This window comes from Rhineura floridana, chromosome 4 (genome assembly GCF_030035675.1).
Source record: "Rhineura floridana isolate rRhiFlo1 chromosome 4, rRhiFlo1.hap2, whole genome shotgun sequence".
In the NCBI taxonomy this organism is placed as follows: Eukaryota; Metazoa; Chordata; class Lepidosauria; order Squamata; family Rhineuridae; genus Rhineura; species Rhineura floridana.
Genome location: NC_084483.1, coordinates 160,530,415 through 160,548,021, shown reverse-complemented (window position 1 = coordinate 160,548,021; position 17,607 = coordinate 160,530,415). Strand labels below are relative to the sequence as shown.

Sequence of the window (17,607 nt, the reverse complement as noted above, 5' to 3'; positions counted from 1 at the left end):
CAGGTTCTGGACACCAGCCATGCAAATGGAGATTTGAGCAATTAAAGGAGCTATTTTGTTTCAATCAAGGAAGCTATTAAGAGACCTTCAGGGTTTTAGTCAGTGAAGAGTTGAGGCTTTTACTTCAGGATGGCCAGCATGATGGAGCGGCTAGGTCTCCACAGACTGGAACCTGCAGGATGGAAACTGGGGGAATTTCAAATGAAGAAACACCTAAAGCAACAGAAGCTGTTAGAAGTAATTACAGGATCGGAACCAGGAGAAAGTGCTTATCAGGAGGAACAAAAATTTGGACTGAGAAGGATGAAACAGTACAAGACCTCATCACTAAATGTGTGAGTAATGCACAGATTCCTTTGATTATGAATTCTAAAAATGCCAGAGAGATGTGGAAAACTCTTGAATCCCATGATAATCCGAAAAGCCAGGGACATCTGATTGCAATGTTAAGAAGTCTTATTAATCTGCAAATGAGGGATGATTCTTTTGAACAACACCTTACTAAATTTATGGTGTTAATTCAAGGGATAGAAGAGGTGGGAACGCAGCTGGACCAAAATGTACAGGTTGCCTTATTTCTGGACTCTCTCCGAGAATATATGGAGACTTTTGTACTTATTTTACAACAGAAAAAGACTTTAAACAAGATTATTTCAGAAGTGAGAGAGCAGTTCTCTCAGAAAGCAGCTACGGAAAAGGACTGCGTCTCCTCTTTCTTAAGTAAACAACTAAGCAAACAAGCTGCTGGCCGACAGACAGTCAAATGCAGATTTCAGGAACAAAAGGTTTCCCAAGGTGTGAAATCCAAGCGTTGTTTCCTGTGTGGTTCAGAAAAACACCTTAAAGACCAGTGTGATAAGAGAGAGAGGTCTGAAAAACAAAGACATGGATTTAAAGGGACAGAAAAGAAAAATGCAAAGAGCTTTCAAGTAACCCAAGTTGGAAAATGTTATAATAAAGAAACAAAATTCTACGTTGATTCAGGAGCCAGTGCTCATTTAATAAATGAAAAAGCTTTGTTTGAAAAACTATCCCCACATCAAGGTACAGTTAAATTGGCTGACTCGAGAGTACTGCCCATAATGGGGCAGGGAGATGCTAAGTTAATTTGCCAGACTCCAAGCAGCACTGAGGAAATTTACTTCAGGAATACGCTCTGGACCCCAGTAATCTTGAACAATTTGATATCAGTCAGTGAAGCTACAAACAATGGGTGCTCCATGTTATTTGAACAAGATTCCTGCACAATTTCTAGAGATGGTGAAATTTTATGCACAGCTACTAAGCGAAAGGGAATGTATGAAGTTGATCAACAAAGTCCACAAGCTAATGTTGTAAAAGAATGCTGTAAAGTCATGTTTGCATATGTGGCATAGAAGATAAGGGCATAGAGACATTGCAAAGATATATACCCTTCAAAAGAATAATTTAGTAAGAGGCATGCAAATTGAACCCTGCCAACAAAAGGGGAGATGCACATGCTGTGTTAAAGCTAAAGGGACGAGACCAAGTTTTCCTGAACAGAGTGAAAGGAAGACCAAGCGCCCCCTAGAGTTGATTCACAGTGACATTTGTGAAATGCCAATTCATTCACATGGTGGGAACAAATATATTGTGCGTTTTATTGATGATTTTTCAAGATTCACTGTAATATATATATTGAAGAAGAAGGGGCAAATGCTTCAGAAACTCAAAGAATATGTGGCAATGGTGACCACTAAATTTCAGAGAAAACCACAAATTCTACGTTCTGATAATGGAGGAAAGTACATGTCACATGTTACCCAGCAGTTTCTGCTTGAAAATGGGATTGAGCATCAAACCACTGTATCCCACAACCCAGAGCAGAACGGAGTCTCGGAGAGAAAATTCAGAACCCTTATTGAGATGGTGAGATCCATGCTGGAAGATGCCAATCTCCCACAGAAACATTGGGGAGAGGCAGTGTATACTGCCACCTATCTACAAAATCGATTGCCAACAAAGGTGAATGGCAACAAGACTCCAGTCAAATTATGGTATGGGCGCATACCCAGTTTGGCTCATATAAAGGTGTTTGGATCAAAAGTGTATGGTCACATTCCACACCAGAAGAGAACCAAATTGGACAACACTACAAAGGAAGGAATCTTTGTTGGATATTCTTCTAAACAAAGGGGATACAGAATCCTAAATCCCAAAACAGAAAGAATTGAAATCCAAAGAGCTGTCTACTTTGATAAAGGTCAAGGTGCATTCCAACCAGAAGGGGCACCATTCCAAGACCACAACAGTGAAGAAGATAAAGTAGAAATACCATACAGCACTACAGATTACAGCAACATGCCAGTACTGGAGAACAGTGAGGAATCAGAGCAAGAAGGGGAACCTGCACAGCCAGAAGGGGCAGCAGAGAGTCCTGGACCAAGATGCTCTAACCGCACCAACAGAGGTGTACCTCCACTGAGACTGTCCTACCTGGCAAGAGCTGATGAACTTCTAGAGCCTGAGACCTGGAAAGATATTGAAGCCTTACCCAAAGCTGAAGCTGAAAGGTGGAGGTAGGCAGCCAAGGAAGAGCTGGAAGCTCTACACAAGAACAAAACTTGGACACTTACCAAGCTTCCTCAAGGAAAGAAAGCTATAGGTTGCAAGTGGGTATTCAAGAAAAAGCCAGATGCTGAAGGGAACATTGAGAGATACAAGGCAAGACTAGTGGCCAAAGGATACTCTCAAAAGTATGAACAAGACTACTATGAAACCTTTGCTCCTGTAGTCAAACATACAACAATCAGGACTCTACTAAATGTTGCTGCTAACAAGAAAATGCAGGTGGAACACATGGATATAAAAACAGCGTTCTTGCATGGGGAAATAGAAGAGGAAATCTACATGCAACAACCACCAGGATTTGAAATACAAGGAAAGGAAACCCTACTATGCAAACTGCAAAAGAGCATTTATGGACTGAAACAAGCTGCAAGAGCATGGAATGACAAACTGAACCAAATGCTCTTTAAACAAGGCTATAAAAGAGACGAAGCAGACCAATGCCTATATAACAGATTCAAGAACAACAAATGGACTTATATTTTGATTTATGTACATGATTTACTACTGGCTTATGAGAATCCACAAGACAAGCAAGAGTTAGTAAATAATCTAAGCAAGGAAGCTGAAGTGAAATGTCTAGGCGACATCACATACTACCTTGGAATACAAATGGAAAGAGAGGACGATGGATCCTTTCTTCTAAACCAAAAACAAAAGATTCAAGACCTACTTGAGAGTCTAGGACTGAAGGATGCACATCCAGCACCTACACCAATGGAAGTAGGATACTTGAAACCAGACCAGAACAATCAACCCTGGGAAGACAATGAAAGGTACAGACAAGCTATAGGGAAACTCCTATACATCAGCACAATAACCAGACCAGACGTGGCGCTAGCAGTGGGATACCTTTGCAGAAAAACCAGCTTGCCAAACAAGAAAGACTGGGAATCAGTCAAGAGAGTGGCAAGATATCTGAAAGGCACTGCAAACTTAAAACTAAAGCTATCAGCTACTCGAGACCCTAAACTTCTAGGATATGCTGATGCTGACTGGGCTGGAGACACCAAAGATCGTAAGTCAACCAGTGGAAACTTGTTCACTATGGACAGTCACTTATCTGCTGGACAAGTCGAAAGCAAGAGACTGTAGCGCATTCATCTACTGAGGTTGAATACGTATCAGCTGATGAGGCATGCAAGGAAATGCTGTGGCTACGCAAGCTTCTGGGAGACTTGGGCATATCTGAACCAGAGCCTATCAGAATACTTGAGGACAATCAAGCCTGGATAAGACTCGTGGAATCAGAAGGGCAAAGTTCTCGCATGAAGCACATTGATGTGAAGTTCCACTACCTCAAGGACATAAGGGAGAAAGGACTTCTAGAGATGACCTACTGTCCAACAGAAGAGATGACAGCTGATGCTTTGACCAAACCATTGGGCAAAGTCTGACACCAGAAACAATGAGACAAGATGCACCTTGTAGAATGAACCAAGTTCTCGTTGAGAAGGGGTGTTGGAATGTATGAGGTTCAACTCCAACTTGGTGGGTTGAGGCTGCATGGGGTTAAAAAGGGTAGCTAGGGAGGAGACCTCTTCGTTGTCAGGCTATATCTGTCCTTTGATCCTTGCCGTCTCTCCCCTTCCTGCTAGACTGATATGCAAAGGATGTTGATCCCAGTTCCTTTCCCGCCTTCCCAGTTCTTTCTTCTCTCAAGAGAGGGAAGCAGATATCTTTCCTTTGTCTCTCCCTCTCAACCAGCATGAGAGCTGCACTGGGACCAGTGCAGACTGCTCCAACATAGCTAGTTAGCTAGATATAGAACTCCTTCCTATCAAGCATGTACTTCCAGAATTTTACAGCTTAAAGTCTCTGTCTGACTAATTTGCAGGGAAGGTAGAATCTTAGCAAAGATTCAGACACACACACATAAGCTCGCTCAATACTCTCCACTCTGCTGCGCAGCTCAATAGAATTCCGACACCAACTATACCTATTCTTAGGCAGATATAGTCTGGCCACAGTGATCCTTGTATTGGTAACCTCAAGACTGGAGTACTGCAATGCTATGTGGGGTGCCTTGGAGGCTGAAGCTGGTGCAGAATGCAGTGACATAGCTATTGTATGGGACAGCCTTCTGGCAATACATAACACCTGTGTTGAAAGAATTTCACTGTCTGCCTGTTAGCTCCCAAGCCAGATTGGAGGTACTTGTAGCTTAGGACCTAGATCAGCCTTTCCCAACTAGTGGGCCACCAGATGTTGTTGGACCACAACTTCCATCAGCCTCAGCCAATGGTCAGGAAAGATGGGAATTGTGGTCCAACAACATCTGGTGGCCCACTAGTTGGGAAAGGCTGACCTAGATACTTGGCAGAGTACCTGGTCCCTTATGGACCTGCTCATTGTTTTTAAATATCTGCTGGTAATGCTCTCTTGCTGATGCCACAGGATCCTCAAATTCAGTATGTGCCAATGAAGGAGAGGGCGTTCTCAGAAAAAGTGTTTCAGTTGTGGAACTCCCTCACCTCTCAAACAAGGCTGACACTGACCATTATGTATATTTGGTGCCAATTAAAAGCCCACTTATTTACCCAGGCCTTTGGATGAGTTGCTGCTGCTAATTTGCTCTGATGAAATGTTATCATTTTTATTGATATTTATTTTTATTTTATTATGTTTGTGCTTTAAGGATTTAATGTTACAACCTGATCTGGGATGTCTTTATGATAATGAAGAGGGGGCTATACATATTTTGAACAAAAATGTTTTTAAAGGCCTCTATCGGATGTCTTGGTCTAGTTGCATTCAGTAGTATCTGGCATTGGGAAGGAGACAATGCATGCAACTAAGCTGAGAGATGCAGTATGGAGTTTTAAAATGTTATGTCCATAATGCTTTGGGGAGAGGCTTTCTATGACAAAACAAAGGCAGACATTTTAATTAATTTTATTAAATACATTGTTCTTTATATTTTCCATCCAGCATTTTTTAGTCAGAGCATGGCTCCCACAAGACAAGCATGACTATTGCTAATTTGCACATAAGCTGGGGTACAGATTATTCCCACGTGCAAGTACACTCACCTGAATGAAAATCGTAATGCACAAACCATCCCAAGGGATATTTGAGAAATATGTATGTAAATTGTTTGTGCTGTCCTCACAGGTGCTAAATTGAGCCTACCAACTTCTACAAACTTTCTTAGGGAGTAAATCCTATTGATTATAATGAGTCTCACTCCCAAGCAAGTGTGTACAAGATTTCTAAAAATACACCTGCACAATGTTTGATAACTGGGGCAGGAGTCACTGATGTTGCATGTCTTGACCAGAGCTTGGAAAAGTTACTTTTTTAAACTACAACTCCCATCAGCCCCAGCCAGCATGGCCACTGGATTGGGCTGATGGGAGTTGTAGTTCAAAAAAGTAACTTTGCCAAGCTCTGGTCTTGACTCTTGCGGCCTTCTTGCACTGTGGACTCCAACGTGCCCTGGCCCTGTGCCTGTTCAGCAGGACTAGTGCAGAATGTATGGTTCGGCCAGCTGGCTTTCTGTTATTCACCTAGGTGCAGTGGCAATTGTCTTGCTGCCACAACTTATTATACCAAAGGCATACTCAAAGCTATCAAAACCCTGAAATGAAAGGGTGGATGCAAGAAACAACCATGCTACTTTGTATCACTTACCACCCCAAAGTTTCAACTGTTTGTTAAGGTAGGAATCCTGCACCACTTGCCCGTATGCAAGTCTCATTGACTGCAGTGGGATTTATGCAGATACAGCTTGTCACATTGGTAGTCTGTGGGTCTGCTTCATTGCCTGTTAAAAGCAACAGGAGCCAGGGGATTTCAGTAGGCACTGGATCTGGCCCTGAGCTACCAGCCAAAAGCACAGTCATTCTTTCAGATATTTCATTTTCCTAATGTGCTGTGAAATGTGTGGAACCAGGGACTGTGTGGGCTGAGAATTTTCACATCCTGCAGCCTTAATGTAAACAGCATGTGGCAGATGGAAGATTGACTGTGGAAACTAATGTAGAGCTATTTCATCTAATACAAGCCCCCCTTTTCCCATTCATGTCTGAAAGAGAAACATGAGACACTGATGTCCATCTTTCCCCAGGCTAAGTGCAATCTCTTATTCCCCCCCCCTTGCTAAACAATATACCAGAAGGCAAATTTTATCATGTAAATTTTCAACAGTTACACTGAGATATGGGCAGATGTGATATTTTTGTAGAAGCCAGTTTCAGAAAATTGCTCCAAAAATGGAAAGGGAAGTTAACTGCAGGCCATGCCAGCATGCTACACAAGAGGACAAGGCATGAATACCCTTATAGGCTGCAATCTTATACATAATTACTTGGGCGTAAGTCTCACTAAACTCTTTTCTCGCTGGGACTTTCTTCTAAGTAGGTGTGCATAGAATTACCCTGTGCCAGAAGTAGCACACAAGGAAGGAAAGAGAAAGGGGTAAGGGAGAAGAGCATGGCCACAGAACTCATCCTTGGCTTTGTAAATCATGATTTATGAAGCCATGGACAAAGGGCTAAATGCAGCCCATGTGTTATGGTTGCTAGTGTTTCACACACACGCACGCACGTGCGTGCACACACACACACACCTCTATATAAATAAAAATGTAACCTCTGAATCTGTCATGCTGCAGTTTGCAGCCCAACAAACAGGTGGCACTGTGAACTATATCATAGCAATGAAGGAAAGAGGAGGCAGCAGGGAGCAGCTCAGGCAAGCCATGGAGGAACATTCAGGCTGGTCTAAAAAGGCAGTGGAGAAAGCTGGGGGGGCAGCTTAGCCAGCTCTGAAAGGTAGGGGAGAAAGCGGGGGGGTCATGGCTTAGCCAGCTCTAAATGGCAGGGGAAAAGTGGGAGGAGTTAGCCAGCTCTAAAGGGTGGGGGAATGTGGGGGGGCTTAACCAGCTCTAAAGGGCAGGAGGGAATCAGAGGGGGGCAGTGAACACACAGGCAGGTGGAAAAGATTTTATTAATATTTGGAGAGCCCCCAGCTGATGGCACTACTCCAAGGTCTGTCTCAAAGTTCACTTTTGCAAAATCTTGGGGAGTTACATACCTAAAGCTTCATTTGCAGCATCAACAACCTTATCAGTGACACCTGTGATGATAGTAATGTGCTGATTCTCAGCAGTAACCCCACCAATCAAACCCATGATGATGGTCATGTGTGGATCCTCAGCAGATAACCACCTTTAAGAAAGCAGAGACTTAAGCCAAAAAAGCTTGCTATCTCTAAAAGGGCCTGGCCTGCTAGGCTCTCATAGAGAGTAAGCCATGAAGGAATAATTGGCACATATCATGCTATCTCCTTGATACAATAGTCTTCTAGTGAATTCCCCCTACAGGACCTATAGCCAGCTCTAAAGGGGAGGGAGGAGAAAGGGGGGATTTAGCCAGCTGTCAAGGGTAGGGGGGAAAGCAGGGGGGTCTTTAGCCAGCTCTAAAGAGGAGGGGAAAGTGGGGGTCCCTTAGCCAGCTCTAAAGGAGAGGGGGGAAGTGGGGGAGGAGGCTTAGCAAGGTCTAAACCCCACAAACTCACTCATTAGACCAGCAATGGAGATCCTTTTTTGCTCCCACCCTATAGGCCAACTTTGACAAGTGTCAGTCATGTGACATTACAGTTGTCATGTGATTGGCATTGGGGTTGCCCCACCCACTTCTTAAAGTTGGCCCAGAGGGTGGGAGCAAAAACAGTTCCCCACCCCTGGTTTAATGAGTTCGTCTGGGAGGGTTGGTGAGGTCTAAGGCACAGGGTTTGGTGAAGGGTTGGGGCAGGGTTGTGGATGGGGTTGGTGAACAATGCGAGCAGGGGCAGAGCCCCTAGTATATAATAGATATGTAAGCTTTGTATGCATCACACTGCAATTTGCTTGGCTACAGGTAGGTGGTCCTGCAAACTACAGCATGATGATTCTAAGGATCCATGTGGTGGTGAGGGAAAGTGAGCAGGCAGGTGAGAGTGAGAAGAAAGTAGGACAGCAAGTGAGCAGTGACAGGGGGAGACTGGATGGCAAATGGGAGAGAGCGAGAGAGCAAGTTGTAATTGGTGGCTGCCTGCACAAGCTGTGGTTTATGGGAGGCCATGTGGTAGGGGGAGGAAGGGTGCGAGCGAGTGGGCAGTGGTGGTGGCAGTGAAGGGCGGCCTGGGTGAGCGACGAAGAAACAAGCTGAGGCAGCTCCTCAGTGGCGAGAGTTTGATTTCTGTTGAGGGATGTGTTCCATCAGGGGAAAATGTGGTAAAGCAACAGCCAATCATAGAATAGTAGAGTTGGAAGGGGCCTATAAGGCCATCGAGTCCAACCCCCCCACTCAATGCAGGAATCCATCTTAAAGCATACCTGGCAGGTGCCTGCTCAGCTGCCTCATGAATGCCTCCAATGTTGGAGAGCCCACCACTTCCCTAGGTAATTGCTTCCATTGTCATACCACTCTAATAGTTAGGAAGTTTTTCCTGATGTTCATTTGAAATCTGGCTTCCTGCAACTTGAGCCCATTATTCCTTGTCCTGCACTCTGGAAAGATCGAGAAGAGATTCTGGCCCTCCTCTGTGTGATGACCTTTCAAGTACTTGAAGAGTGCTATCATATCTCTTCTTGGTTTTCTCTTCTGAAGGCTAAACATGCCCAGTTCTTTCAGTGATGAGTGGGGTCTGAGACTGACCACAAGATTAGGTTTGGTCCATGATTTTTGTAGGCTTTGTTTCTTCCAACCAGAGCTTGGAAGTAACTCGTTAAAAATAACGAGTTACTTGTAATTCACTACATTTTTGCGTAACGAGAGGGTAATTTCGTTACATTTGCTTGTAACAGAACGAGTGGTAACTTAATTACTTTTCAGCTGTAACTGTAACATTTCCAATGTTCCATTTACCGTTACTTGGGGGGAGGGGAAGTCTGCTCCTGTGATTGGTGGCCAAAAGAATGTGCCTCACACGTGGAGAGCCAGACTACAGAAGCAGAATGGAGGTGAAGAACTGAGGTGAGTGGCGATGGTGTGTGTGCGTGCGCATGCATTCGCCTCCACCGCTTGTCCTGCTGCCCCTTCCTGCCTGCCTCCTCCTCTCCTCTGGTGCCTATCGCTGGCTGCCTCTCCCCTCCCTGCTTGTCGCTGCCTCTCCCCCGCGCTTGTCGTTGCCTCTCCCCACGTGCGTGTTGTTGCTTCTTCCTTCCCTGCATGTCATTGCCTCTCTCCTCCCTGCGTGTCATTGCCTCTTCCCCGCGCCTGTTGTTGCCTCTCTCCTCCCTGTGTGTCGTTGCCTCTTGTTGCCTCTCTTCCTGGGTGTCGTTGCCTCTCTTCCTGGGTGTCGTTGCCTCTCTTCCTGGGTGTCGTTGCCTCTCTCCTCCCTGTGTGTCGTTGCCTCTTGTTGCCTCTCTTCCTGGGTGTCGTTGCCTCTCTTCCTGGGTGTCGTTGCCTCTCTTCCTGGGTGTCGTTGCCTCTCTCCTCCCTGGGTGTCGTTGCCTCTTCCCCGTGCCTGTCGTTGCCTCTCTCCTCCCTGGGTGTCGTTGCCTCTTCCCCGTGCCTGTCGTTGCCTCTGTCCTCCCTGCGTGTCGTTGCCTCTTCCCCGTGCCTGTTGTTGCCTCTCTCCCCCCTGGGTGTCGTTGTTGCCTCTCCCCACCCTGCTTCTCGTTGCCTCTCCCCTCCCTGCATCTCGTTGCCTCTCCCCTCAGCACAGAGGAAAGGGTCCCCAAATTATGCAAGAACAGACAAAGTCAATACTACAACAGTAAGTAATTGTATTGGTAGAAATTATGATAGTACATAAGAAAAAAAAAGTATACAAATATATATATGAAATAGAGCAATATTAACAAAATATGTGCAAAAAAGACTCAGGGAACTTCCAGAAGATTTGTTTATTTAACATTCAACCTGATTTGTTTGCAGGGAGATTTGATGACATTGCATCAAAACAAGCCTTGTCCCTTTCCAGTGCATTTTCCTGTTACTTTTCTCATTGCAAAAAAATCTGATATTCAGTGGAAGGTTTGTGGCGCAAGACCCGCTCATCAACTACAATTGTATAACCTGAGTTTGCTGGTATGTGACTGAGTCCCACCCAAAACTAGTGGCAGTCTGAAAGTGCCTTCATGTAGTAGCCAAAAAATATATTGGAAATGCAAATATTCTTTTCAAGGTGAAGCTAAGAAGAATGTATTACAGAGTTGTTGGACGGGATCTCCAGATTACATTCTGTTCCTTTGCTTCATCAAAACCAATTCAGAAACGAGTGTGTAAATGTAACTCACATATAATAAATGAGTTCTACATATCTTAGAGCACTATCACTTCTGCAAATATATCTGGATGCCTACTATGCAGGAAGTGAGGGGAAGGCAGAAGTGAAGATGCTTAGGCCAGGGAGCTTGTGCCATCAGCTCATGGGGTTGGCCTGGAAAATATTCTGTATTTGTTGCTTATTCAAAATATTTTAAATGCCTCTCCCCCCCCCCATCTGTATATTGATTTTTAAATAGTAGCAAAAGACAATTGGGTTGCATGAAGAGGATCAAAAGTTCACAACACTCTTCACCCCTCCATAACCCCAAGAAATTGGTCCTAAATTTAAACTATAAAAAAGAACAAATATGACACATTGGCTGTACATATGCATGCATGCATGTCCTCACACACAGAGTTAATTTTCATTTAGGCTGCCTATCTAATGCAGAAACATCATACATTTTGACTGTTATGTCCTTGAATATAAGAATCAAAACTGGTTATAGAAACAGCTAGCAGCCCTTGTTTGTGATCAGGGTGGTGGTGGGGAAAAATCAGTGCAGTTATGAAGCCAAAATTCCACAGTGCAGTCCATAAAGGTGGCAACAACAGTGGGTCTAGACATCAAGCAACTTTCTTCTGATGACAAGTACAGATAGGCAGAAACAAGAGCCATCCAAGAATTATGATCTGCACTGGCTGAGGTACATTCCAGTATTACCATGTACAACTGAATGTTTACTCCTGTTGCAAACCATTGTTGTTATGTGCCTTCAAGTCTATTTTGACTTATGGCAACCCTATGAATCAGAGCCCTCCAATAGCATCTTTCATGAACCACCCAGTTCAGTTCTTGTAAGTTCAGGTCTGTGGCTTCCTTTGGAATCAATCCATCTCTTGTTTGGCCTTTTCTATTCCCTTCTGTTTTTCCCAGCATTATTGTCTTTTCCAGTGAATCATGTCTCCTCTGTTGCTCTGTGTGTGTTTGTGTGCTTAATTTAGTTTAAAACAACACAGCAGCAGCAGCAGAGTAACAGCAGATTTTGAAATGCAAGTGTGCCAGTGTGTGTGTGCGTTTACCTAAGAAAGCAGGCTTTTACCCTGCATCAGCATCACTGAGACTTGAGACTTAGTAAAATAAGAAAAGCTAGTTTATTTATAGAAATACATAGTAGATAGAAAGGCATGCCTAGTTCTAACTAACTAGCTAAGTTGGAGGTGTAACACCCAGGTGCGGGAGTTAGCCCCATGCTAGGACAGAGAGCAGAGACAGAGAAGGAAGGAAGTGGAAAGGGCAGAAGGAGGATGGGCAGGTAAGCTTCCCTAAAGACTTAACAGTCTAGCGACAGAAGGAAGTCAGTCAGAGCATCACAGGTAAAGGTAAACAAGCCTATCCATCTGGAGGACCCTAGGTCTATCTCCCTTCTGGAACACAAACAAAAGAACAAAACAGGAGTTGCTCTTTCCCCACTTCCAACATTCTCATGATGTGTCCAAAGTATGATAACCTCAGTTTCATCATTTTAGCTTTTAGTGACAGTTCTGGTTAAATTTGTTCTGACACCCAATTATTTGTCTTTTTCACAGTCCATAGTATGCACAAAGTTCTCCTCCAACACCACATTTCAAATGAGTTGATTTTTCTCTTATCCACTTTTTTCACTGTCCAACTTTTACATCCATACATAGAGATTGGGAATATCATGGTCTGAATGATCCTGACTTTAGTGTTCAGTGATACATCTTTGCATTTGAGGACCTTTTCTAGTTCTCTCATAGCTGCGCTCCCGAGTCCTTGCCTTCTAATTTCTTGACTATTGTCTCCATTTTGGTTAATGGCTGTGCTAAGGTATTGATAACCCTTGACAAGTTCAAAGTCCTCATTGTCAACTTTAAAGTTACATAAATCTTTTGTTGTCATTATTTTAGTCTTCTTGACGTTCAGCTGTCGTCCTGCTTTTGTGCTTTCCTCTTTAACTTTCATTATTGTCATGATCTGTGGGTGGGTAGGAGGCGACAAGGGAGGAGGTGGAGAGTGAGACGGGGTGGAGTGGAGAAAACAATTTTAAAAAATGGAGTGGAGGGGAAAAGGAGCCAGAGGGCAAGAACATGGATAAAGGAGGAGAAGGAGGCAGAAGCAGAATGGAGATAAAGAACTGTGGAGGTGAAAGATGACGTGTCTGTGGGTGTGTTTGCACTTGGCACACAAAGTGGCCTTCACCACCCTCTCTGGCTACTGTGCTGCATTTGCAGTATTTTAACTTTTTTGCATCTCAGGGGAAAATGTTTGCTTGGGTGAGTGTCCCTTAGTTGGTGGCAGGGCAGGGTCCGGGAGGTGGTTGAGTGAGAGAGATTATGCTGGCTGGCTGAGTGGGGGGGAGGGGGTTTGCACTTGGATTGACATGCAAAGGTCTGAGTAGTGGCCTCTGCCTCCCTCCCCACCTCCCTTACCAGTGGAGAGACCACCATTGCTATCTTATGGATAAAAAGCAGAGCTTGGAAAAGTTACTTTTTTAAACTACAACTCCCATCAGCCCCAGCCAGCATGGCCACTGGATTGGGCTGATGGGAGTTGTAGTTCAAAAAAGTAACTTTTCCAAGCTCTGATAAAAAGTATTATTCTACTACCTCTGTATGTGTGTGTTTATTTTTAATGTTGTTTTAGGCTACTTAGATGTGCAGCAGCCAAGGCCAGCACCTTGTAGGCATTTTTTAAAAAAGTAACTGAAATGTAATTGTAGTGATTACTTTTGAGAAAAAGTAAAGTAATCAGTTACTTTCAGAGCCATTGTAATTGTAACTGTAATTACTACTTTTTTGGCCATGTAACTGTAATTTATTACTTTTTAAAAGTAACCTTCCAAGCTCTGCTCCCAATGCTGCACTACATCCCACCCCCAATACAATGTTGGGAAATTTTAAAATGCTTATAACTCCACCCCCTTTTGACAGAAGTAGATCTATCTCCAAAGTGGATAAAGCCTTCCACATTGCAGGCAATTACATTCAGGGGCTTTAGTGCTGGACACTCTTAATTTTTTTAAAAGAATATATATTGGGGCAATTTTGGGGTGGTGTGAACTAAACTTCTAATTCAAGATGGATCACAATAGTGCCCCCTCCCCCCTCAGGTGTCGTTTTATGTTCCCCCATCAGAGCTTGGAAAAGTTACTTTTTTGAACTACAACTCCCATCAGCCCCAGCCAGCATGGCCACTGGAATGGGCTGATGGGAGTTATAGTTCAAAAAAGTAACTTTTCCAAGCTCTGCCCTCTACCTTGGTGTTATGGAATTATGGTAAGTTTAGGGACATTACATTTGATTTAGCTGATGCTTGGCTGCAGATTTTTTTAAAATCAGAATTGGTGAGGTGCTACAATGTCCCATCTCTCCTTTAACTCATTCTGCCTTGTAGAGATTCCATTTCACTTCTAGCAAGTTAAAAAGCCCATCTGAGGAACCCCACTTCAGGATTCATCTGAATGCAAAAAGAGTTTTAGATTACAGAATAAAGATACAGAATAAAGACCACCACTCTTCAGTTTTCACCATGTCTATGTCAGATTAGAATTCCCAATCCCATGCAGGTCTATGCAAAAGTAAGTTCCACTGGGTTTAATGGTGTTACATTCCAATAAGTACAATAGATCAAAATATCTCCTCTTCTGAAAAGGAAGTGAAAGTGATCCCTTTTTTACTTTTCCCCACACATCTCTGTCTGTCTCTCTGTCTATGACAGAAGCCTCCCAATTTGTTCTTAGATAGTTGGAGAATAAAATTAGTTTTTCTTATTTTAGTTTATTTTTCTGCCTGCTGTACAGAAGTCATGGGAATGTGCTCAGTGGAATGAGCTCCTGCCCCTTAGGGAACAAGTTCATTGCTTGGAGGACATGGTGACTTTCCTGAAAAAGCCAAGAGAGGCTGAGAGATTGGTGAATGAGGCCTTCAGGGAAGTGAGAGCTGCTCCCTGCTGCTAGGATGAATCATGGAGAATAAGAACCTCAAGGAAAGAGGGTGCCATTGTCTGAGGGAGAGGGAAATGATCCCTTAGAAGCACTTGCTTCTTCCTTGAGTACTTTTGTGTGGCTGGAATGTGTCTTTGAAATGAAATAATGCTTGTCTGGGTGGAGGAGACAGATATGTGTATAGAATATATGTGTGGAAACATCTGGATTTTGCATGACTGAAATGCAGCCTGCTGATGAGTCACATCCATTGCTCTGCCCACTTTCACCTCTGGCCCCATCTACCACTGCCATGTGGCCCTCAGAAGGATAACCATGAGGGAATGTGACCTTTGGGTTGAAAACAGTTTCCTATACCTACTATATATTAACAGATTAGTTATAATAGGGAAGAGGCATTTCCAGATGTGTCCTCTATCCTGCCAATTTTTTCCCCTCCACAGATTTCTCAGTGGCTGATTATCATTGGCATAACTGGCCTCAAACTTCCCATGTCGGCATAGGGCTCTGCATGATGTGCCGTCTGTTCCACAGTTAATATGTTAACAGCTGTATCAGGTTACCTTTCCCATGAGGGATATTTTAATTCCTTCAAATCTCTCTCTCTCTCTCTCTCTCTCTCTGTATTCAAACACATTGGATTATACTCCGGTAACCTTTCCAGCTTGTTAACTCTTTACTAATTGCCTGAAAGCCATTTCTTGGCTTGTGGGGTTTGTTTATAAAGCAGAGGCTGAATTAACTGCCAGGCCTAATGCAGACAATATAACGCCCTTGAGTCCTATTCTCAGCCACATTGTTGCATGGGGTTTTGTGGAAATAGGCGAAATGTTATTATGGTACACAGGTATTTTCTATAATGCCATATCATTTTATCTTTTTTCTTTTTAAGGAACATCCCCTTTTTCTCCCTGGATGGGTTAACGTAAACCCATTTTTTCCAACATGATTTAAAGAGGTGTCTGTCATAACCAGCAGCTGTTGTTGCTATCTATGGCCAATGATTACCAATATTTAAAGCAGCTGGATGTAAGAGTGCGTGATAATTCCACTTGGGGTGCAGACAATGTAGCACTGGATGCAAGTCTGCTATACTACTCCATCACTGGCCCCTGCACTACTTACCTTAATACCTGCTCAGTTTTTGTTGTGCTTAGACTAAACTTTGACTGACAGTCAGAGTGGAGTTGTCACTTCCCAATCACCCCCACTCTGCTTTGCCTTTATACTGCAGTGGCAAACCTGTTGGAGAATACCTTCTATCATCCCTGTCCAGTGACTGTGCTGGCTGGGGCTGATGGAATTGGAGTCTGACAATATCTGAAAGGCCACAGGTTCCCCATCCCTGATTTATATGTTTCAATCCTTTAGTGCTGCCCTGGGATCCTTTGAGCAGAAGGGTGGAATATTAAATAAACAAACAAACAAATAAACTGATCGACTATTTTATGCACTTTTAGAAGGCAGTAGTGGTAGGACGCCTGTGAGTCTCCTCATCTTTTCTGGTGTCTAAGGCCAATTAATAGATTTCTGGAGCAGTGTAGGCTTCATTTCCGTTAGCTTCTTCCTACTACTCTGGCAATGTCTAGACCAGGTGTGGGGAACCTTTGGCCCTCCAGATGTTGCTGCACTACCACTCCCATCAGCCCCAGCAAGCATGGCCAATGGCCAGAGACAGTTGTAGTGCAGCAACATCAGGAAGGCCAAAGACTCTCAACACCTGGTCTAGATGGAAGAACCATGTAAGCAAAGCAAATTAACTGCTTCCTTCCAATATGAACTAGGCTGCAGTACTCCAGGGCTGGGGGGAGGCAACATTCACATAGGAAAGAACAATTAATCTGACGACTGCAGCTCTTTGGCTGTATAGCCAGTTCCATTCACCCTTGGAAGGCTGAATCCAAAGAATAATTTCTAAATCATTATTACTCTTGCTTACTTTTGAGTAAAACATACTTACAATCTGAGCCATAAATGTATAGCAGCATGGAGCCAGTATGCTGAATACAGCTGTGTTTCTGGATGCAGTGGACTGAAGCCAAAATGTCTTTCTACTTTGGGAAATTTGAGATTAAATCTCCATTTTATATCAATTATTAGCCCTCATAAATTTTAACTTTGACTTAAGCATTATATTTGAATCCACAGACATCAGAAAGTTGGGCTCTCAAGGCACCTTAACAAATTATGTATGATGTCATTTTAAAAACAATCAGGTTTTAGAAATGTAAATTGATACCTTGCAGATGTCTTGAAGCTTTTTCTCATAACCTTTTACTGAATTGCTCATAATGCTCAATGCATTAGGAGGGATTTTTAAAATACATATCCCTCTTATATTAGTTAGTGGACCTATTCCTAACATATATTATTTTTGTCCCTTTCCTTTGACCTTTTTTTTGACATTATATTTCTGAAAAGCGATGCAGCTATGTTCTGAATTTGGCCCAGACCTCAGCAGGTATTTCTTCTCCATCTTGTACAGGGTTAAAGTTTTAATGTTATCAGCATCATGTATCAACTCATTATTCCACTTTAAGTTTTTAGGTTTTAGAAATGGAGATTATATGGTTTTCCCACTTTGATTATGGCTTGTTTTTCCTTTGTGTTACACACTAATGGTTAATCATATTCAAAAAGTATAGTTGTTTAGACATTATACATTCAGGTGATTTTTAACTGGCTGCAATTTGCAAATATTAGTACAACTGTTATGTAAATGATCTCAGCAGGCAAAAAAAATCACCTGTATGATAATTAAATTAAATATGATTAGCTCAGAACGTTGATGAAGACTCTCTAATTTTAATTCTTATCCTCTGGAGTTTTTTGTGGTTTTTTTTAGAAAATTA

At 43.1% G+C, this 17,607-nt stretch overlaps 1 protein-coding gene across 8 annotated transcripts in view; it reads left to right on the top strand.

Annotated features, from left to right (window-relative positions):
* The window catches only part of ALK (ALK receptor tyrosine kinase), a 731,445-nt gene that overhangs the window by 284,482 nt on the left and 429,356 nt on the right, over positions 1 to 17,607 (top strand). The window contains exon 1 of one of the 8 annotated variants that reach the window (XM_061624975.1): positions 9,519 to 9,548. The exons of 6 other annotated variants lie outside the window; for them this stretch is intronic. Coding sequence is in view for 1 of the 2 variants with exons in the window: in XM_061624974.1 (XP_061480958.1) it covers positions 10,262 to 10,293 (32 nt within the window). In the remaining variant the exon portion in view is untranslated. Of the gene's footprint in view, positions 1 to 9,518; positions 9,549 to 9,578; positions 10,294 to 17,607 lie in introns of those variants that run through there. One more of the 8 variants, XM_061624974.1, reaches the window with a different exon arrangement.